This window comes from Cervus elaphus, chromosome 28 (assembly GCF_910594005.1).
Source record: "Cervus elaphus chromosome 28, mCerEla1.1, whole genome shotgun sequence".
Lineage (NCBI taxonomy): Eukaryota > Metazoa > Chordata > Mammalia > Artiodactyla > Cervidae > Cervus > Cervus elaphus.
Genome location: NC_057842.1, coordinates 52074499 through 52098409, shown reverse-complemented (window position 1 = coordinate 52098409; position 23911 = coordinate 52074499). Strand labels below are relative to the sequence as shown.

At 39.4% G+C, this 23911-nt stretch overlaps 1 protein-coding gene across 2 annotated transcripts in view; it reads right to left on the bottom strand.

Annotated features, from left to right (window-relative positions):
* Nucleotides 1-217: 217 nt before the first annotated feature.
* FBXL4 (F-box and leucine rich repeat protein 4) overlaps nucleotides 218-23911 on the bottom strand; it is a 73785-nt gene continuing 50091 nt past the window's right edge. For both annotated transcript variants that reach the window (XM_043890192.1, XM_043890193.1), the window contains exons 7-9: nucleotides 9596-9667; nucleotides 6522-6834; nucleotides 218-775 (exon numbers count right to left, since the gene is read on the bottom strand). In XM_043890192.1, the coding sequence (XP_043746127.1) occupies nucleotides 612-775; nucleotides 6522-6834; nucleotides 9596-9667 (549 nt within the window). In that variant the 3' untranslated portion in view covers nucleotides 218-611. The remainder of the gene's footprint in view (nucleotides 776-6521; nucleotides 6835-9595; nucleotides 9668-23911) is intronic.

Sequence of the window (23911 nt, the reverse complement as noted above, 5' to 3'; positions counted from 1 at the left end):
TCTTTTTATAGTTATTATCCAACAGTAAAATAGATAAACATATCAGAAGAAAAGTGGAGAAACGAAAAACTTTCAACTTGAATAATTAGTACATCAACTTAAAAAATAACCTTAACAGATGAAAAATAAGATTCTTCCTTCACACAACTCTGACAATTTTGTACATACCAAACAGAACACTGGTCATAAGGCTTATTATTAATAAGGCATCCTTACATGGAGGTGTGGAAAATTAATTTTATTTTTGCATAAATATCATGATACTTTATTGTCCAAAGTGCTCCTTTCAAAATAAGTTAAAATGTTTCCATATTACTTTTATCAAACATGTAGTTACTGACTGAAGCATTACACCACTGATTAACATAAGATAAAAATAATATGAGCCACTCAAATATTCTTGAAGGAAAGTGCTTACATTATTTTGTGAAAACATTTGATTAAATCATTGATTCAGTGATTTAAGGGACAATCCCACATTTTTCTTTAAAATTCACCAATGTCTTAATGGGATATTAAGACATGCCCACCATTATAAAAATGAAACAAAATCAACCCCCAAACAAAGCCCTGAAAAAGCACATTCATTTTATTACAGGACATATATGGAGTCACTGGGTAAAGCTCTTTTTTATGAACACTTTCGGAAAGCTTGCACTGAGTTCCAGCACTGCTCTGTTATCGATCTGAGAACAGAAGGACACGTCAAGTAAGGACAGATCTTTGCAAGATTCCAGGAGTTTTCTTAAGGATGCCGGGCTCACCATTCTAGTTCCTGTTTAAAAACAATACAGAACAAAACGTTACACAACATGTGTATAATATCCTCATGAAGAGTTCCTTTTGTGAATTACTTAAAATACACTTAAAATAACCTTTTAAGAATTAAAATCATTTCTTAAATGACTTCATATTGAAATTGTCCTGTCAAAAATTTTTTTCCAGCCAAGCTGGTGAATCTAGGACCTGAATGTCATCAATAACCTACCCATTTGATTTTCATTCCTACCTCCCACCCTTTCCAGTCAGCTCCTCCAGACGTCCCTATTGCTGTTCACTCCAGTTCAAAACTGTTTGCACATCTCATTTTCCTGAACCCGTGGGTCAAATCGGGCCTCAATACTTAACAATGATTCAACCTCTAATTCCATGCAGCGCAATTACTGAGCAACTGCCCGGTAGAAACTTCTGTCTCAGGGAACTAGAGATACAAAGATGAGTGAGGCACGTGCCTGCCTTAAAGAACTCATTGACCAGAGATGAAAGCAAATACGTACAATACAACTTGATACGTTTCACAGTAAGTTTAAAACGGCACGACTGGAAGACAAATGATGGCTGATGAGTACTATTTAGCTCATAATAAATTTCAAGTGATTATGGGGTATTCAGACGGAATATAAATCATATAAATTATGTTAAGCACCTGATACATGGCAGGCACTCAATACATACCAAATATGACTAGGCTCTAAGATGTCATGTGTTGTAACTACAGATTTTCTAGGGAGGGGGGAAAAAAAAAAACCCCAATGGTATTGCGTATAGATTCGTGGCATGAGGATTAAAGTTTCTGAAACAGTAGTCTATGCCTTTTGCTGTGAGAAATCCTATCTCCTCCCCTCCCTGCCACAGACTCTAGAAGCTGTGACTATACTGCTATCCTGACTGTGACCAGCCCTGTGGCAAACCAATGCAGATCCTCCTGGGAATTCAGAATTGGGATTCAGTCTTGGAAGGAAAGTTATGACCACTCTAGATAGCATATTAAAAAGCAGAGACATTACTTTGCCAACAAAGGTCTGTCTGGTCAAGGCTATGGTTTTTCCAGTGGTCATGTATGGATGTGAGAGCTGGACTGTGAAGAAAGCTGAGTGCTGAAAAATTGATGCTTTTGAACTGTGGTGTTGGAGAAGACTCTTGAGAGTCCCTTGGACTGCAAGGAGATCCAACCAGTCCATCCTAAAGGAGATCAGTCTTGGGTGTTCATTGGAAGGACTGATGCTGAAGCTGAAACTCCAATACTTTGGCCACCTCATGCGAAGAGCTGACTCATTGGAAAAGACCCTGATGCTGGGAGGGATTGGGGGCAGGAGGAGAAGGGGCCGACAGAGGATGAGATGGCTGGATGGCATCACCGACTCAATGGACATGAGTTTGAGTAAACTCCGGGAGTTGGTGATGGACAGGGAGGCCTGGCGTGCTGAGATTCATGGGGTCGCAAAGAGTCGGACACGACTGAGCAACTGAACTGAACTGAAAGTCTCCAGTGCCCACTCAATCTCTTGAACTAAAGACCTGGAAAACTGGGCCAGGGTTGCTATATTTGGGCATGTGCACCCCGAGAAGCAGATATGGTCAGCATGACAAGAGAAAAACAAAGCAGGACCAGGGGGAGATGCAGACACAGAGCCTAAGGCAGCAGAGGGAGGGCGTCAGGGCCGGGGGCCTCAGTAGGCAAGACAGGAGAAGGCAGGAAAAAGAGAAAAAGCTCCCTCGCCTTCCGATGGTTTTCAGTCCCTCCTGAGGTCTGACCACAGCCAGCTTCTACCCATGGGATCTGAGACGGACACCTGTATCTTCATGATAATTGTCTTTTTCGTATGCTTTAGTTGGTGGCTCAGACGGTAAAGGATCTGCCTGCAATGTGGGAGATTGGGTCAGGCAAATTCCCTGGAGAAGGGAATGTCCACCCACTCCAGTATTCATGCCTGGAGAATTCCATGGACAGAGGAGTCTGGTGGGCTACAGTCCAAGGGTCGCAAAGAGTCAGACATGACTGAGAGTAACACTATACTGTAAGCTATCCTGAGGGGGATTTCGTTATTTAAGATCAGAAAACTTCACTGACACCTGTGAACTTTTTCACTTAGGGTTGTGACCATTGTCTACTTGCTAGTCTTGGTCATTTGAATCTGAGTTTCCTGATAAACCCTTGTTGTTCAATTGCTAAGTTGTGTCCAACTCTTTTGTGACCCCATGGACTATAGCCCATCAGACTCCCCAGGCAAGAATACTGGAGTGGGAGTCATTTCCTCCTCCAGGGGATTTTTTTGGACCCAAGGATCAAACCTGTGTTTCCTGCGTTGCAGCTAGGACTCTTTACCACGGAGCCACTGGGAAGTCTTTCCTGATAAATTCGGAGCTCCTAAAGCCCAAGAGAACGTCAGGGAAGGAGGTCAGAGACTGAACGTTTTACTGGCCGGCGTCCCCTGACCTACGCTTCCAGGGCGCTCTGTGATGTTGTTTTGTTGTCTGCTTAGGACACAGTTCTGTTTTCAGTCAGCTTGCTCCTTCAGGGCACTGAGTATCTCCCGTGTTGAAAACAAGGCCAAACACAATATACGCTCAATAGGTGTGCATCAACGGAAGGATGAAGCGATGGTGGCTAATTTCCCAATGCCATTACCCTGGTGTCGACCCTCGTTAGATGGATTATTGCAGCCAGTCTCTCTGATTTTGATCTCTTCCTTCTCCAAGTCACCTACTACTCATTTCCAGGTAAAGATTCCTAAAACATAGCTCTAAACATATCCCTCATACCCCTAACTGAAGCCCAGTAAGAGCTCTTGTTTAATTTTGTGCAGATATTCATCCTGGAGCTCAAAACTCCCCATGATACCCTCCATTATACCAACATTTTAGATCAAATAAGACTGCCTGTTCGCTAAGATATCCTGTAATTTCAACAGCTTTGCTTTTGCTTCATGCTGTTCTTTCTGCCTAAAATGCCTCCTCCCCCAATTTCTCGCTCACTTTTTAAGTCTATCTTTCAAATACCTATTAGCCTTTAAAAAAAATTATTTTATATATTTTTGGCTGTGCTGGCTCTCTGTTGCTAAGCATGGCTTTTCTCTAGGTGCGGTAGCAGGGGTTACTCTCTAGCTGTAGCACGTGGGTTTCTCACTGCAGTGGCCTCTCTTCTTGCAGAGCGTGGGCTCTAAGACAACGGGGCTTCAGTAGTTGGGCACATGGGCTCAGTTGCCCTGCAGCAAGTGGGATCTTCCTGGACCAGGGATCGAACCAGTGTCCCCTGCACTGACAGATGGGATTCTCATCCACTGGACCACCAGGGCAGTCCCCTATTAGCCTTTTGAATGAAGCCTTTCCTTCTTTCTCTGATCATATATATATTTCTCTTTGCTTTGAGCTTCCTCGAGATGGACTTGCTTCTAGTTTGCCTTACAGCTATTTTTATGCTTGTTTTATTCCTTCTTGCTAGGTTATCAACTCTCTGAAGACAGGGACTCTACCTTATGCAGCTTGTACTGATAGAGAAGTACGTTTAGTAGGAAGAAGCTATGCCACTTAATGTTCATATGTGCTAACCACAAAATGACAAATAAAATAATGAATATCAGCATAGCTTAACTAAGAATCCCTTTTAAAAGAAAACAATAAGGATTCTAACACTAAATGGTGAAAAGAAACCAAAACACAATAAAAATACAGCACAGTGGTTAGAAGCAGAGACTCTGGTTGAAGTCCAGGTTCCTTACTAGTCAGGAGCCCTGGACAAATCATTTAACCTGTTTCCACCTGTTTTCTCCTCTGTGGCTAATACATCTATTAATACCTCATAAGGTTATGGTGATGATTAAATAAGTTAAAATATGCTCAGAACAGTATAAAGCATACAGTCCCATCACTGTTAACATTATGAATTATTATTAGTGATAGTTTTTTACTGTGCTCTTTATATTTGAAATAAGATGCTCCAATATATTTGCATGATGGTCATCTTCCACTGAAAATTATATAATTACACTCAGCAAAATAAATAATGATACTCCCTTGTTCATGCAAGTCACACATATTTCAAAAGAAGTCATGATACTTCTTACTTGCATTTATGTCTCTGTCAAGTAATTCATACATTCATAGACCTAACTTAGGCTACCTGACAACAGAACCCATGGTCCATAACAACTGTGCTTTGTTTTGGGATCAGTGTTAACTTATATCTTTGTAGTTTGGTAGCATCGTTTTCAGACACTGGCTACTCTCCATCTCTAGAGTATGTTTCGGAGTTTATTTGAGGGTTTTTTGGAGGGGGAGCTGTAAAATAGCTTTTAAACAACACTGGCACCATTCTCTGAAGTGAAGCCTGATGCAATTCGTGATTATTTTAAAAGGCCTTTGGCTGCTTTTTCTCATCGTCCCTGTGACTTTGACTTTTTTTTTGAACATTTCAAAATATTTATCTTATAAAAAAGTCTAGGCTAATTCAAGGGAGAACATGAATAGGCAGGAAAAGAAACAAGCAAGTTTTGGTGTTTTGAAAAGACAGTACTGATCCTGGGGTCAAAATCCTTGTACTTGACCCTTGCTCTGTTACATGTTAACTGCTGGCTCCAGCACCCTCAACTATGAAGAGACAATGATATCCGGCTTTCTGAGCTATGAAGATGAAGGAGAATATAATACAGAAGAAGTATCTAGCAGAAAGTGTGTATATAATAGACAAGAAGTTCTTCCTAAGTTTTTGTTAATCAACTGTTTCTTTTATTGATTTTTAAAAATGCATTTACTTTTACTGAAGTATAGTTGATTTATAATGTTGTATTAGTTTCAGGTATGTGGTATAATGATTCAGTAATTTTTGAAGATTATATTACATTATAAGTTATTATAAGATACTGGATATAATTCTAGCCTATATCTCTTTGTTACTTAGTTTGTAACTATTAATCCCATAGGCTCAATTTTCCCTTCCTAAGTTTTTAAGAAACAATTTCTGCCTGTAAGTAACTTGGATAAGTAACATATGACTATATAAGCAACACCTACAAATGTACCATAAGCCTGGACTGTGGAGAGATTTTAAGTGAAACCAGAAACACCAGTGCTGAAAAGGTTCAGGTTTCCCTTTGGTTACATGTTGAATAAACAGGAAAAGATATAACTAGAACTTCAAGGACTAATCTATTAGTATTAATAGATTACCAGAAACACAGTGCGAGTGTTTTGAGTTCACAACTGTGTGGGCAATTATAACCGTGGCATTCTAGCAATTCTGGCCAACATCAGAAGTAACAAAATATCACACGGTTTCTGGCTGTAAATTGCAATAAAGGAATCCCAGGAACACAAGGAATCCCAGAACTGGGAAGGATTTTCAATAGCTCTGCCTTAGGGTAGAACTACTCCTAAAAGCACAATCATCAGGGATAGAGACTTACAGTATTCTTTAATCAAGAATTTAACATCAAGAAGCCGTGTGTGTGTGTCTTGAATTCATTATACAAATGAATTATTTCTTATCTGTCAATAAAAATGGAGAACACGGCTCATACAAACTCTCATCCTTCTCACTAGATCAAGAACTAAGGATTATTCAGAGCTTTCTGATAAGTTCAATGATAAAATTCTGTTACTGCCCTCCCTCTCTTACTTAAGGACATTTATAATTATCAAGACAACATTTTGATTGCATCCAAGATTTTTTTTTTCTTTATAAAATGTCTGAGGTTAGCTTTAATGTCAAGGCTTTAAAACAAAACTTACAGACTGCACCTTACCTAGTATGTCCAGCTGGCGTAATCTGGTACAATTACAGGCCAGTTCTTCGATGTCTGTGTCACACACCGACCTGTTAGCCGTTAGAAAGAGTTTCTGCAAGTTTGGGAGCTGGCGTGCCAGCCTGGCGAAGCAGCCGGTGCTGCTCTGCAGGGTAGGGCACCAGCCGAGGTCAAGCTCCTCCAGAAGCGGACACCCAGAAGCCAGTTCTGCTATCCCGTTCTCAGTGATGTTCTTACACCTCCACAGATCCAGAGTCCGGAGTTTTTTACACTTGGCTCCTATCATGCTAGCTGTCACATCATAGTCTTCAATCTGGAAATCAAGTAATTTAGGTCTTTCCCACACTCTGCTCAGAAACAGGAACTGTCTGGAGCATGTTCAAACATCCTTAATCACCTCCTGTTGTTTGCTTCCATGTAAACATCCCCACGTTGCAGATAATACAGATCTGCTCACTCATCTCCCAGAGCAGCCGCTGTTTCATAAAACAGCAACGGTAATCACGTCCTTAAAAATCCACTTAAAAGAATTCCTGACAGGACGTTAATGAAGTAAATCCAAAGGCAGCCTGAAATCCTCAGGCCCTCCGGAAGAATCTGAGGATTATTCAGTGTCCTTGTGTGCCTCCCACTGTGACAGTGCTGTTCCCACTTTGATAGGTACGTAAGACCTCCCTGATAAAGGCCTATACTTTGCCAGGCTCTAAAATAGGAAGTGAATATGTTGGTAGTACTAATAAGGATACTAGTTTTGGTTAAATGAGGTCCTTGGAGACCGAAGATGGAACCTGAAAATAATTTAGATCTCGATACGTTAGCTGTTGTCAGTTATCAGAGGTGTCCAGTGATTTAACTCATGATCATGGGAAAAGCTTCTACTAACCAAGAATTAAACACTGCTATTCACGGACTTTGACTGTTTTAATGTTTCTTTAAACAGATTCTTTTTAAGAGTTTTATTTGCTTTTGTTATAATCAGGTATTGGCATTATCACCAGACATCAAAAGGAAATGAAACAGCAAACATTTCCAATGATTACTTCCTTTTGTTTCTTTCTTTATTCATATTTTCATCTACAATGTGCCAGCACTACTCCAGATATCAGGAACAACCGTGAACCAAAAAAAAAAAAAATACTGTGCTCACATTTCTTGGAAAGACATACAGACAGATAAGTGAGCAAAATAAATTCAGACAGTGATAAGTAAAATAATAAAACAAGGTGCCGTGAGAGTGATTACAGTGGCAGGGGCTGAAGGAGGGGGGAGCGGCTGCCAGGGCCTCTGGGAATGAGTGGGACACATTCACAGATGTAACACGGAAAAACAGGTTCAGTGTCAGGAAAAGCTAGAAAATACTGGCTTCAGCAAAGGCAAACTGTCTCTTTATTGTAGGACATACTATTGAAAATGTCAGGAGGAGGATATAGGAGCATCATTTCCTAATTTTGACCCAGAATTTCTATTTGCCCTATTCTCTCCCATAAATACACAACCTTCTAAATTGAATATCTTTTAGGACTAACGTTCCATAGGTCAACTTTGGAAAAGGTTGCCTGCTACTACACCTAATTCCAACTGTAAACATACATAATTCCAACTCTAAAGTGCCTGTGATCAGAGGCCTGTTTTTCTAGAGAATGCTGCTCTACTTTATGGGGAGGTAATTAACAGGCAGAAACCTCTAGCCAAAGATAAAACAGGGTCCTTACCAATCTAAAGAAGGCGGGCTAACCACAGGCAAAGATCCAAGTGACAGTGACTGGCTGGTGTTGTCACAGAAAGTGCCATGGAATATGTCACTGAGCTCATCTAGAAGAGAAACTAGAAGGACCCAACAGAAGCCCATGAAATGGCTTACAAAGGTAAAAAGGTGATCAGAAGTAAACAAAACCTAATGCTGAGTGAGTAGGCTCCCAAGATCCAGAGACCGAGATGAGCCTGAGCCTGTGAAAGCCAAAATCTTAGTCCCTCGGTCATGTCTGACTCTTTGCGACTCCATGGACTGTAGACCCATAGGCTCTCTGTCCATGGAATTTTCCAGGCAAGACTATCGGAGTGGGTAGCCATTCCCTTCTCCAGGGTATCTTCCTAACCCAGGGATCAAACCCAGGTCTCCTGCACTGCAGGCAGATTCTTTATGCTCGGAGCCACCAAAGAAGCCCACCTGAGTCTATACATGTGGTTTAACAAGGCCTAAGAAACTTTGATCTTGCAACCATCCTGCTTATTAAAGTCTCCCTAATAAGAGGATGCAAAACTGGAATGATTTAGGATCTCCTGAATCTGCTTTGAGTGTGTGTGTGTGGGGTGGGGGCAGGTAAGAAAATAAAAAGGAATCGATTGCTCCACAGTCAGTTACACTGGGAGATGCACTTCCTTTGAGTGTGTATGCATGCACACACGTGCGCACACACACACACACCCCAAGGGCTCTGCTGTCCCTTAAGTGTCAGCACTACTAACCATGCCATTTAGTTGAAAAACATTTAATTTATGCCATGAACTCTTTCAATGACATGTAAGCTACAATTTTAAATCTCAAGATTATTTATTCCAAGAGTCTCTAGACTTTTGGATTTCACAGACCAGTGACATTTCAAAAATACGTGAGCATCAACATAGGCTGGTGTCCATCATTTTATCTTACTCAGTAAGGACAGTAAAACAAACGTAAAAGCAAACTAAATTTATCTACTATCATCAACATTTCCAGGAAATAATCTCAGATCTCAAAAACTAAAATTAGCCTCATGAAAAAGTTACCAAACTACTGGCATTTGGGTATGATTGATTTATTATTTTGTAAAGAAGCCCAGAGAGGTAAATAGCTTGTCTGAGAAACCATCTTACTTGAGGTAGAACAACCCACTTTACACCACACTATACTTCTTTCCTTGTTCTCACAGATAAGTAATGTTCATGTTTCAAAGACAAACTCTTTGATTTAAGAAAAATGTTTGAAAGTGGGGTGCACAGTTGTTAACCATAAATCTAAAAACCTGTGGGTGGGTGTGGAGTGGGTCGGGATAAAATTCACCCATGGGAAGAAAAAAGAATTTTCCAATACTTACCATGACACAACTACCCAAACTGAGGTGCTGAAGGTCTGAACAGAAGTTCAAAATGCTGAGCAGGGCTGTTTGCTGCCATTGGGACCCACATCAGACACAAATAAGGAAAAAGAAAGAAAGTGAAACAAAGAGAAGAGGTCAATTAGACATTAAGGGCTGTCACTGCTTTTCCTGAAACAGAGCTCAAAACCTCAGTTACAGACACCACAAATGCCATTTAATGAGTCCCCAGGTGTTCACACCATTGATTGGCTTGGAGTCAAGGTAATCATTACTCGTCTCCACGTAAGTCGTCACTCTGTATGTGATTTTGCGTGCCCTAAAGACACCTATATTCCCTATGACCTCTCAGTGCATTTCCCAAAGGTAAGCAATTTGAAAGCCTGGTGAAGACGAAATAACAAGATAAGCCAAACCATCCCTCCCTAAAAAAAAAAGAAAAAAAATTCCAAGAGCTAGTGACAGTGCAGAACAGCACAGCTTTGACATTCGCTGATCAGCTGCAGCCTGATGGAGCTGCCAATAGCCACCCCAAATCAGGACGGAGCCGGTGACTTTAATGTCAGAGGATTCTCCTTGTTGACAAGGATCCCAACAACCATCGAGCACCTGTCACTAGCAACATGCTGACTGAAGTGTATGCAATGTGCGCTTTCTAGTCATGTTCCTGCCATTTCAGCCCATCCATCCTGGGCAGTGAAAACGGTCTCACCACTAAAGAAACCCAAAGGTGTGCGAGACTGCCACATAATCATGGTTCCTGAAACATCTCTAAACAATCAAAATTGCACTTGATTACATGCCCACTGTGACAAATTTTAAAGCAAACAATGCAAAACATTCAGATTTCTAGTTTTTCTTTCATAAACTAAAAAAAAAAATTACTACTCAAACATGTGGCAAACTTTCTAAATATTTGAGCTAAATTAACATCTAACAAAATTAAAATGATAGTATACAACCTCTGTTTAATCTATTTCAAGTGTTACAAAACCAAAAAAAAAAAAAAAAGCAGTTAGTGCTATATTTTAAATGGATAACCAACAAGGACCTACTGAATAGCAGTACATGGAACTCTCTGCTCAATGTTATGTGGCAGCCTGGGTGGGAGCGGTGTTTGGGGCAGAATAGATACATGTATATGTATGGCTGAGTTCCTTTGCTGTTCACGACTAATTATACTTATTTAGGCAAATATTTTACAATAACTTACACGGTCTGCATATTAAATTGAGAATTAAAAATTCATTTAATTGTAGATAAAAATGATCATTTTTCATTCCCACCTTAAAAAAGGAACTAACATAGAACATAAAAGATTCATATTGAATGATATCACACATCTTTCCTAAGTAAGAGATGACAGATCAAATGCTGAGACCAAGCTATGAGGGGATAAGAATGACCTTGGAAGAGATGCAGTGAGGAATGTAACAAGGAGTCAAATAGAGATAAATAAAAGGGTTGATTGGTAGCACCGAAGTGAGCAAGCACAAGTTAACAGTTTCCTGACTTTCCAGTAGAGCTCATGATAAGCCAGACACTGTGGGAATACCCAGATATCAGTTCAGTTCGGTCACTCAGTTGTGTCTGACTCTTTGCAACCCCAAAGACTGCAGCACGCCAGGCATCCCTGTCTATCACCAACTCCTAGAGCTTGCTCAAACTCATGTCCATCGAGTCAGTGATGCCATCCAACCATCTCATCCTCTGTTGTACCCTTCTCCTCCTGCTTTCAATCTTTCCCAGGTATAGAGCACACATCTATAGATCAGCCTGCAATCTCTCCAAATCCAGTTAACCAATCCCCTCCTACAGTATCTTAGTATCTTTTCTTTTCTCTGTTCTATTAGTATTTAGAATGAAAGTACTACTATTGATGATAAAACAAAAAGCAAAAACTGCCTCTTCCCTTCTAGACATAAAATGACCTGATTTTAAAGAGACCACAGACTCAATGATTTAGAGCAGGAGTTGATGAAACACTGTTCATTGCCAAATTAGCCTGTTGTCTGTTTTCGTAAATAAAGTTTTGTTGAAACAAGGCACACCCATTTCTTTCTGTATTGTTTATAATTTTTCACTCTACAGCAGCAGGGCTGAGTAGTTATGACAGAGACCATATGGCCTGCAAGGTCGAAAATATTTACTATCGTCAGAATGAACGAGCCCACCTCCACCTTAAGAAAACAATTCTACCTTAATGACTACTTGCAGCACTTCTACACTTCTAGAACACACAAACAGATGGATTAAAGCTACATTAAAGGTACTACAAAAAAAAGGTATTCAGAAATAAAAACTGAACAATTTTATGAACCTCTCATTTAAAAGATTTAAGATACCTTTAAGGTCCCCAAATTGACAAATTCTGCTGGTTAGTCCTGGAAAATTCAATATAAGCATAAGAGCAGCTCTATAAAATTAAAATACAATTTAAATAGTTAGTAGCTTTAATAATGCAAAGCAGCAGATTCATTTTCAAATGAGTTTGCAATTTTTAAACAAAGGTCAACGTTATTTAAATCGCTGTGGAAAGGGAGTCACTAAGAAGTGACTGGATCCATGTTAATTCCTTCCACAGAATTTTCAAAACATACTCGAGGTCAGTCATTTCCAGCCTGTTAGGCACCAGTGACAGGTTTCCTGGAAGATAATTTTTCCATGGACCAGGGTTGGGGGGACCGGTTTGGGGATGACTCAAGTGCTCTACATTTACTGTGCACTTTACTTCTATTAGTATTACATCAGCTCCACCTCAGATCGTCAGGCATTAGATCCCAGAGGTTGGGGACCCCTGCGCTAGATGAATGCTGTGGCACCCAGTAGGATTTCCATTCATAAACAAAGAATCCTTTTGCATTCTACCTGAAACCTACCTACTAGCCTTGATCAGCAGCTTCAAAATCCAATGGATAACTATAGGTTACAGAGAATTATTATTGCCTCTACTTGTTACAAGGAAATTTATTAAGAAATGAAGGAGGGATTCCCTGGTGGCTTGTGGGAAAGAAGCCGCCTGCCAGTGAAGGAGACACCGGTGCATTGCCTGGCCCAGGAGGATCCCACATGCCGGGAGCAACTAAGCCCTTGTACCACAACTACTAAGTCTGTGCTCCAGAACCCGGGAGTCCCAAAAACCTGAGGCCACACGCCACGACTACTGAAGCCCTCGCACTCTAGAGCCTGATCTGCAACAAGAGAAACCACTGCAATGAGAAGCCTGCACATCACCCCAAACAAGAGCCGCTGCTCACCAAGACTAGACAGCCTATGCAGCAGTGAAGACCCAGCACAGCCAAAAATAAATACATAAAACATTTAAAAAGCATGTGTAAAAGATGAAAGAAGACAGAAATTCAGATTTTCACTGACAGTTTCTTTAAGAGATGCTATCCATAAAGTAATCTCCTATCGTAATCTTTCTTCCAGATTTCTAAAGGGCTAAGCAAAAATACTTAGTAAAATGATAACTGCTGCTTATTATACTCACATATAAGCTTTAGATAGTCCAGATTTATAGCTTAGTAGAATAACAGTTATATATATATATCATGCACATCTTATAATGTAATGAGACCTTATATAACCCACATATGCAATATTATGGTCACTATTTTACATTAACATAGGTTTATAATTATTATAACTAGTTAATAAGTTTTACAATTAAAATTTTTTACAGTTAAAAATTGTTGCTTATCTTTAATAATGAATACAACCCTTACATACAACACTCTTAATACAGGATGATAAAATTTTTAAAATCAGTATTTTCTACTCTAAAACATGATTCCTAGACAGCATATTAATGAAACAGATAACAAGTCTATATATCACAAACACACATTAACTAAAATAGACTAGTGACATCACCTTATCACAAATGTGCTTTCACGGATGATGTTTCAAACACATCAGAGCAGTAACTACAAGTAATGAGGTGAGATGTGAGAAAAGTACATCCACTAATGAATATTTATAAATTTACATAAGAAATACCACCAAAGAAATCCTAAGAACACAATAACTCAGTTACTGAAATTTAAGATACACATACATGTGTGAATTTCTCTTTCACTAATTTAATTTTTTGGGGGACCAGCATTCCAATATCAATAAATTTGGGTAAGGGAAATATAGACTAAAAGTTGAAGCATTTTAAGAACTATTTAAAGTACTTGAAACTAACTATATTTAGGATATTTAAATTCAATTACTTTATAGATGTTTGGATAAATCATCTACTGTAAACTGTTTCTTTTATAGTGTTTAAATATATAATATGATACAGTTTATATACTGATACATAACCACAACTTGAAAACAATATTGTCTTTAACAGGTTAAACCTGAAGATCAACACTGTGGTAGAAAAGTTAGACTTCTGATTGAGCTCTAAAAAGAGAATGTTCAAGATTATGTCATTATTCAGTCGCTCAGTCGAGTCTGACTCTGCAACCTCATGGACACCAGGCTTCCCTGTCCCTCACCATCTCCCAGAGTTTGCCCAGGAAACTATCTTGGGCGAACTAAATAAGCAGAGTGACAACATAGAGCCTTGTCATACTCCTTTCCAATTCTGAACCAGTCCACTGTTCCATGTCCAATTCTGTTTCTTCTTGACCTTCACACAGGTTTCTCAGGAGACACTTAAGGTGGTCTGGTATTCCCATCTCTTTAAGAATTTTCCAGTTTGTTGTGATCCACACAGTCAAAGGCTTTCACATAGTCAGTGAAGCACATGTTTTTCTGGAATTCTCTTGCTTTCTGTATAATCCAATGATGTTGGCAATTTGATATCTGGTTCCTCTGCATTTTCTAAATCCAGCTTGTACATCTGGAATTTCTCGGTTCACGTTCTGCTGAAGGTTAGCTTGAAGGATTTTGAGCATTACCTTGCTAGCAGGAGTGCAATTGTGTGGTAGTTTGAACATTCTTTGGCAATGCCCTTCTTTGGGGTTGGAATGAAAACTGACCTTTTCCAGTGTCAAATTCCAAAAACCAATGTGTATGAAAGAACAAAACCTAAGGCTGAATCACACACATTTGCCTTGCCCTATAGTCTCATTTCAAAGTTTATTTTTACCATGGTAGTAGATCTCTCCTATAATAATACAGTTGAACACATCTTTGGTCACAGATGACTAAACTGATCAATTTCCATATCAACCCACGATGGATGATGGCAGAGATGTGCAGTCAAAAAGTCATGGCACTTTGCATACCAGCTGAACTGGGCTGTAACCTTACTGCCTACATTAACAGAAAGAATGTTTTGATGTGAGGGTTAAGGGTTGGATTGTCTAGAGAGCATAGAAGACAAGTCTGAAGCACACTTGGTTGACACTGTTCATCTAAATGATGCTCAGGTGAAGAGGACACACTCATCCAAAGACCTAATCTTCCAAAAGCATACCTTTCCTTCCTGTTAAGAGGAAATTATCAATCTGTTTTGTGCTGACATCTTGAAGCATTTAAGTCACATAAATAATGCTCATTGTTCTCATTCTAAACTCACTATACAGGTCTCATAACTGTAATCTGTTTTCCCTTGTGATGTGCCAACAGTGAGAGAATCAGCTCTCTCTAACGAATGTGTCCTTACCAGGTAGATTGCTTATACCCGGTATACTGCTTACTGTCATGATGGTGGATGATAATGAATCTGACCCCCAAGAAGCCAATAGGCTTCTCACTGTAGCTGAATCATAGCCAGTCACACAGGTCACACACACTCACCACCAGAAGCCTCATATTTCCACTGGCACTTCTATAAAGCCATTCAAAGAAGTTATACTTCTTTTCCATATTCTTTCCTGGAGACCTATATTAAGGACTTTTAAAAGTTTGTTAGTTTTACAGATCACCAGCCCAGGCTGGATGCATGAGACAAGTGCTCAGGGCTGGTGCACTGGGAAGACCCAGAGGGATGGGATGGAGAGGGAGGCGGGAGGGGGGATCGGGATGGGGAATACATGTAAATCCATGGCTGATTCATGTCAATGTATGGCAAAAACCACTACAATACTGTAAAGTAATTAGCCTCCAACTAATAAAAATAAATGGAAAAAAAAATAAAAGTTTGTTAGTTTTAGAATATATGAAAAGTTATTAAAATCTTAATTCTTGATTCTGTTTAAGAACAAATAACTACTAACATCTTTTGTTTTACATGTTATCTAGCTAAATGAAGCTCTCTAAAATGGACTGCATTTTAGGTGACAGCTAACAACAGCCTGCATTAGTCCATAGAGGTGACCAAAGTAGATTCTTCCTACTTCAACTGCTCCTCTCGATCTTGACCTCAGTTAGCAATCAGCTCTGGCTCTGGTGAGAGGCCATCCCTCCCCCTGAGTTTGTTAGCCACACTCACTCCACTAAAAGAAAGGTCAGGGACTTCCCAGGCCGTCCAGTGGTTAAGACTCTGCACACGTCCACTGCAGGGGGTCTAGGTTCGATCCCTGGTCAGGCAGCTAAGACCCCACAGTCCCGGGGCTTGGCCAGAAGCTTTCAAAAATAAATAAACAAAATAAAGGCCATCTGTGCTTCTACTTACCAACATACATAAATGTGTTCTTAAAATCAAGTAAGAATGCAGCCAGAAGAACATCATTATCTACGTGTCAGAAAGCAAATTCATGGCACTAAATCAAATCATACTGTTTTCAAAAGACATGCATCTTCTGCAGGAAAGCCCAGGTGCTCTCATCAACAGATGGGAGTGGTACACATTTTACTTATATATAAACCGGCACAGAAAAAAGAAAACAAGAGGTGAGTTTTGATATTCAACGGAAGTAAAGACCAACTGCTTTTGTCTGTCTCCCAGTTCATGAAGATGGAGGCAGTGGGGTCCTTGAAACCATGGTCCCAGCATATGGGCCAGGTAAACACTAGCTGTACCACACTACGGATTACTGTCATATACCAGTCCCCTACAACACCTATAATCAGTTTTTTCACTTCTTCAGATTCTTTCAATTTATGCTCTATCATTCTTGAAGTGAGGCAATCAAAACTGGATGCAGGTGTTCCATTTATAACTCCAACTTTTAAAAAAACACTCTTGGTTTTCTTGTCTGCTGCTAAGCAACAGAATGACATTCTTACTGAGCAACCTACACACCCCAACTCACCCCCAACTCCAGATATTTTTTTCCCCAAAACAAAGAAAAGGTAAATAGGTTGAAACTCCTGACACTAACCCAGATTGCTTTAGACAATGTGAAGGCCTTCTCTTGAAGTCACTTTTTGTGCAATATGTTAAAAAGCTATCCTATGCCATTCTGTATAAGTTGTATTAGTTTGCTAGGACTGCCATGATAAAATACTGTAGCCTGGGTAACTTAAACAACAGAGATTAATTTTTCCACAATTCCGGAGGCTAGAAGTCTGAGATCAAGGTGTTAGCAGGGTTAATTTCTTCTAAGGCCTCTCCTCTTGGCTTGAAACCTGCCATTTACTTTTGGTGCTTTCATATCCTCTTCCCCTGAGTGTCTGCATCCTAATCTCTTCTCATAAGGAGGCCACACATATTGGATTAGGCCCCGCCCTAATGACCTTATTTAACTTGGTCATCTCTTGAAAGACCCTATCTCCAAATCCTGTCACATTATGAGGTACCAGGGGTCAGGACTTCAACATATAAATTTTGGGGAGACACAGTTCAGCCCATGGAACAAGTATTTAACAATAGTTGTAGATATATGCTCTTTTAGGGGTAAAGGAGAGTTATATCTTTATTACTTTCAAATGGTTCAGGAAAAAACTATGCATAAAGTAGAGCAATCTATTTTGTATGCAACTTTTCATAAGTCTAAAATTATTTCAAAATAAAAGCTCTTTCCTTCTAAGTATTTAAGAGTCTATTTCATGAGTTAAATTTCTACAGTTCTCTCTCCAAAAAATATATCATCATGTATGGCTAAAGAAGGACTTGTAATTAATGTTTATCATTAGTAATAAGAATCTTGTGAACAGAGATAAAAAGGACTAAAAGAACTTAAAAGTCTTTCCAATCATTATATATCTCACTCTACTATAACTTCCTTGTCATTAATGGTAGAAGAAACTAACTACTATTAAAGTCTTCTTCATGTTTGTTCCTATCTTTTGCCTTAAGTCTTGCCTATACAATCATCAAGGACCTATCAAATTCAGTAAAAAGAAAATTACTGCATTTAACCACTCATTTCACTAGTTATTCTGAGATCATTCATTAAACAGGGTCTAAACCTCAGCATCAGACACGACTGAGCGACTGAACTGAACTGAACTGAAACCTCAGCATATGAGTCATTTCTGTTCTCCATCCCTTTGCACTATCTTTTCATCAGGTATAGAGTTACAGCCCTGCATCTACTGAAATTCAATCAATGTATATATACCCCTAACTCTGAAAAGTTGCCAACATCTCCTGGATCATCGAAAAAGCAAGAGAGTTCCAAAAAAACATCTATTTCTGCTTTATTGACTATGCCAAAGCCTTTGACTGTGTGGATCACAATAAACTGTGGAAAATTCTGAAAGAGATGGGAATACCAGACCACCTGACCTGCCTTTTGAGAAACCTGTATGCAGGTCAGGAAGCAACAGTTAGAACTGGACATGGACCAGCAGACTGGTTCCAAATAGGGGAAGGAGTACATCAAGGCTGTATATTGTCACCCTGTTTATTTAACTTCTATGCAGGATACATCATGAGAAACGCTGGGCTGGAAGAAGCACAAGCTGGAATCAAGATTGCCAGGAGAAATATCAATAACCTCAGGTATGCAGATGACACCACCCTTATGGCAGAAAGTGAAGAGGAACTAAAAAGCCTCTTGATGAAAGTGAAAGAGGAGAGTGAAAAAGTTGGCTTAAAGTTCAACATTCAGAAAACTAAATTCATGGCATCTGGTCTCATCACTTCATGGGAAATAGACGGGGAAACAGTGGAAACAGTGTCAGACTTTATTTTTTGGGGCTCCAAAATCACTGCAGATGGTGATTGCAGCCATGAAATTAAAAGACGCTTACTCCTTGGAAGGAAAGTTATGACCAACCTAGATAGCATATTAAAAAGCAGAGACATTACTTTGCCAACAAAGGTCCATCTAGTCAAGACTATGGTTTTTCCAGTGGTCTGTATGGATGTGAGAGTTGGACTGTGAAGAAAGCTGAGCACCGAAAAATTGATGCTTTTGAACTGTGGTGTTGGAGAAGACTCTTGAGAGTCCCTTGGACTGCAAGGAGATCCAACCAGTCCATCCTAAAGGAGATCAGTCCTGGGTGTTCATTGGAAGGACTGATGTTGAAGCTGAAACTCCAATATTCTGGCTACCTGATGTGAAGAGCTGACTCATTGGAAAAGACCCTGATGCTGGGAGGGATTGGGGGCGGGAGGAGAAAGGGACGACAGAGGATGAGATGGCTGGATAGCATCACCAACTCAATGGACATGAGTTTGAGTAAACTCCGGGAGTTGGTGATGGACAGGGAGGCCTGGAGTGCTGCAATTCATGGGGTCGCAAAGAGTCGGACACGACTGAGCGACTGAACTGAACTGAACTGAATGATTTTCTCGCTCACTTTTGTTTTTGGATGTTTTAAGAAGACATTTGCTATTTCTCTGATGAAGCAATTTTTCATCACAATCCTAAACATATCTAAAGAAGGAAAAAGATCTCGTGAAATAAACTAACAAAACAAATACAAATGTATTTCACTATCTTTTAGAGCTAAAAATTCTGGACAAATACAAGATCAAAAAAATTTTTTACAAGTTTTCCAAGTTGTAGATCTCCCATCCATCTGCTTAGCTGATGTGGTTATTCTGTGGAAAGACAAACTTATCTGATGCTTACTCACTTATCGAACAAAGAAAAGATAAACTGGCAAGCGAGAGCTATCACTCATTCATTCAACAGAGGTTTACCAAGTATCTACTATATATATTCACTACAGTGAATACCAGACAATGTTCTACATACTAGCTGTAAAGACATAAACAGTCAAACATGATCCCTCTCATTATGGAGTTTATAAGTTAGGAATGCACTTTCCTTTTACCAGAAACAGATCAGAAGCATGAAAGCAGTAATTTAACCTAAGTCCCTCATAGCACGTGATGGAAAAGATATTCCTATTTAGGAGGATCTATAAGAATACTTCACAAAGTCGGGAATAATTGGTAGGATTATGCTGAAAAAAATCTATACTATCATTTTCTTATGTACACAAGTCTATTTAATTTACAGTGTGATGTTATTTACAAGTATGATCTAATTTGGCCTTCTCAATAGCCTATGTGATAGGGTAAATTTTTTTTTTTTTAAACAGGTAAACTTTCAGCTTAGTATAAGTGACGTTCTCAGGCACATAAATCTTTCAAGTGGGAAAACCACGAGAACTGTTTTATGATGTGGTTCTCTGATACAGACTAAAAAACAAACATCTTCCCAGTTTTTACATTATAAAATAATGTCTGAATCAGACACCCAGAACTTGCTGCTGAGCAGTTTTAACCATAGTTAAAGTCTGATAAAGATCCTACTGCTGCTGCTTCTCACAGTTGGGTACTAGCTATGGTATAGTCCAAAGCAGTGGAGCTGGGGAGAAAAATCTTAATGAACTAGGCCAGGGCATAAAAGGCTGGGTTTCAAAATGACACTTGGGGATTGTTTTAAGGTTGCTTTCATTTTAATTGATTACCAAAGCTGCAATCAGACAGTATACACAAAATTCATTGTGATACAACCCCAGTTTCTAACAAGGTTATACATGAAGCTCAGCGGTCACTGCAGCAGGCCTTGTTGGTAAAATCTGTCAGGTAGAGAGAGTGTAGTGCTCTGGGCCCACTGTTTCACCACTGGCTCAGGGAGGTACCACATTAGCATACCAGGCTCTACCTACCAGCATATAGGGCAATTCAGACCCTACTCAAGTTTCATTCTCTGGGGTTCTCATTCCCATTGAGTACCCAGGCCAGCAACATGCTTGGCTATACCTAACCACTTAAGATCACACCACCTAGACATCAGCTATGCATTACTTTACATGCTAAAATATTTCGGGGAGTATATGTCCCAACGCTGCTCCCCACTACGATACAATATTGAGAGCTGGCCCATATATATAAACCATTTGCTTGAGGTAGTTCATTATGTATTGATTACACAAACTATTACTTAAATGTTTCTAAATGTGATTTGAATAACTGGTATTATAAATTCAGAATGAAGACTTCAAAATAAGTTTGCTCATAATAAAAATCAAAGTCCATTTTCCTATAGCAATTTAGACTGGAAAATATTTACAGAATATAACTTCACAGTTTGTATTTTACACCAGATCAAAATCTTGTATATCTTAGTTACAATGTTTTATTTCCTTACCAATTGAAGATTAGAAAAGGATTAAGTGGTAAAGGAAAAGCTCTATTTTATTTGCTGAATCACTTCCAACTCTTTGTGATCCCATGGACTGTAGCCAACCAGGCTCCTCTGCCCATGAAATTCTCCAGGCAAGAATACTGGGGTGGGCTGCCATTTCCTTCTCCATTAGATAGAGGCAGCCAAGCTATTAAAAGAACTACTATTCTATGCTCTTATATATCTTACAATTTTCACTGTAACACTGAGGCCACCAAATCTGGGTTCAAATCCTAATTCTAACTTGTTGCTCTGTGTCACTGGGAAACTTATTAACTTTTGGGGGCTTTCATTTCAACATATGTAACATAAAGAAAGCTGAGCATTTCCATACAAATTGTGAAATTCTTTGGTCTAGTTCTGTGAAAAATACCGTTGGTAACTTGATAGGGATTGCATTGAATCTATATATTGCTTTGGGTAGAATAGCCATTTTGACAATACTGATTCTTCCAATCCATGAACACAGTATGTTTCTCCATCTGTTTGTGTCCTCTTAGATTTCTTTCATCAGTGTTTTATAGTTTTCTATGTATAGGTCTTTTGTTTCTTTAGGTAGATATACTCCTAAGTATTTTATTCTTTTTGTTGCAATGGTGAATGGTATTGTTTCTTTGATTTCTCTTTCTGTTTTTTCATTGTTAGTATATAGGAATGCAAGGGATTTCTGTGTGTTAATTTTATATCCTGCAACTTTACTATATTCATTGATTAGCTCTAGTAATTTTCTGGTAGAGTCTTTACAGATGGCTAACAAACACATGAAAAGATGCTCAACATCACTCATTATCAGAGAAATGCAAATCAAAACCACAATGAGGTACCATTACACGCCAGTCAGGATGGCTGCTATCCAAAAGTCTACAAGCAATAAATGCTGGAGAGGGTGTGGAGAAAAGGGAACCCTCTTACACTGTTGGTGGGAATGCAAACTAGTACAGCCGCTATGGAAAACAGTGTGGAGATTTCTTAAAAAACTGGAAATAGAACTGCCATATGACCCAGCAATCCCACTTCTGGGCATACACACTGAGGAAACCAGATCTGAAAGAGACACGTGCACCCCAATGTTCATCGCAGCACTGTTTATAATCGCCAGGGCATGGAAGCAACCTAGATGCCCATCAGCAGATGAATGGATAAGGAAGCTGTGGTACATATACACCATGGAATATTACTCAGCCGTTAAAAAGAATTCATTTGAATCAGTCCTAATGAGATGGATGAAACTGGAGCCCATTATACAGAGTGAAGTAAACCAGAAAGATAAAGAACATTACAGCATACTAACACATATATATGGAATTTAGAAAGATGGTAATGATAACCCTATATGCAAAACAGAAAAAGAGACACAGAAATACAGAACAGACCTTTGAACTCTGTGGGAGAATGTGAGGGTGGGATATTTCAAAAGAACAGCATGTATACTATCTATGGTGAAACAGATCACCAGCCCAGGTGGGATGCATGAGACAAGTGCTCGGGCCTGGTGCACTGGGAAGACCCAGAGGAATCGGGTGGAGAGGGAGGTGGGAGGGGGGATCGGGATGGGGAATACATGTAAATCTATGGCTGATTCATATCAATGTATGACAAAAAAAAAAAGAATACTGGAAAAAATAAATAAATAAATAAAAGAAAGCTGAGCAGCAAAGAATCGATACTTTTGAACTGTGGTGTTGGAGAAGACTCTTGAGAGTCCCTTGGACTGCAAGATCAAACCAGTCAATCCTAAAGGAAATCAGTCCTGAATATTCATTGGAAGGACTGATGTGAAAGCTGAAGCTCCAACACTTTGGCCACCTGATGTGAAGAACTGACTCACTGGAAAAGACCCTGATGCTGGGAAAGATTGAAGGTGGGAGGAGAAGGGGATGACAGAGGATGAGATGGTTGGATGGCATCACCGACTCTAAGGACATGAGTTTGAGCAAGCTCCAGGAGTTGGTGGTGGACAGGGAAACCTGGCGTGCTGCAGTCCATGGGGTCGCAAAGAGTTGGACATGACTGACTGACTGAACTGAACATAAGAAAATAACACTCTCACTGGACTAGTTAAAGGATTAAATAATATGCAAAATGTCTAGGACAGCAAACAAAATATACACAGCAAGTTTTCTTAAACTTGGGGAGAAAAGCCCCAGGTTCCAATATCCTCTAAAGCTATATTCACCATGCACACATACTTGCTTAAATCCTAAAAAACGGCATAAATGTTTTCCACTTACTAATGTAGATTATATATAGATACATAAAATATAAGTCTACTACATCATAAATTGGTCTCTCTGAACATAATATGCTATCATGGTGTCAATATCTTGTAATATTAATTTTTGCTTATTTTAGAATTACATAGAGTCTAGGGGGAAAAAGGGTAAAAGTGGCTGGCACTGGATAATCTGTATTCCTTAAAAGAAAAAAAAAAATGAAAACCTCTCCCAAGAAGTTCAAATTCATATCTTCTTTTTCTCCTCATATATTTCCTTAGAGCCATCAGAGGCATCTGAATTCGCTGTTTTTTCTTTTCAAAACAGTTTAAAACATCTGAATGTACTGCCAATGATTATGTGAAGATTTAGAGAGAAGCCAGTCCCCTAAATCTTGTCTTCTCACTCAGGTTTCTCTCATCCACCAGTGCAGGACTGAAACAGTGCACGTACGGAAGGGAAAAAGTGTTGACAGTGTTTTTCGCCCAGTCACGTCCAACTCTTTGTGACCCCGTGACTGTAGCCCACCAGGCTCCTCTCTCCATGGAATTCTCCAGACAAGAAAACTGGAGTGGGCTGCATTCCCTTCTCCAGGGGATCTTCCTGACCCAGGGATCAAATCCAAGTCTCCCAAACTGCAGGCAGATTTTTAACCATCTGAGCTACCAGGGAAGACCATAACATTT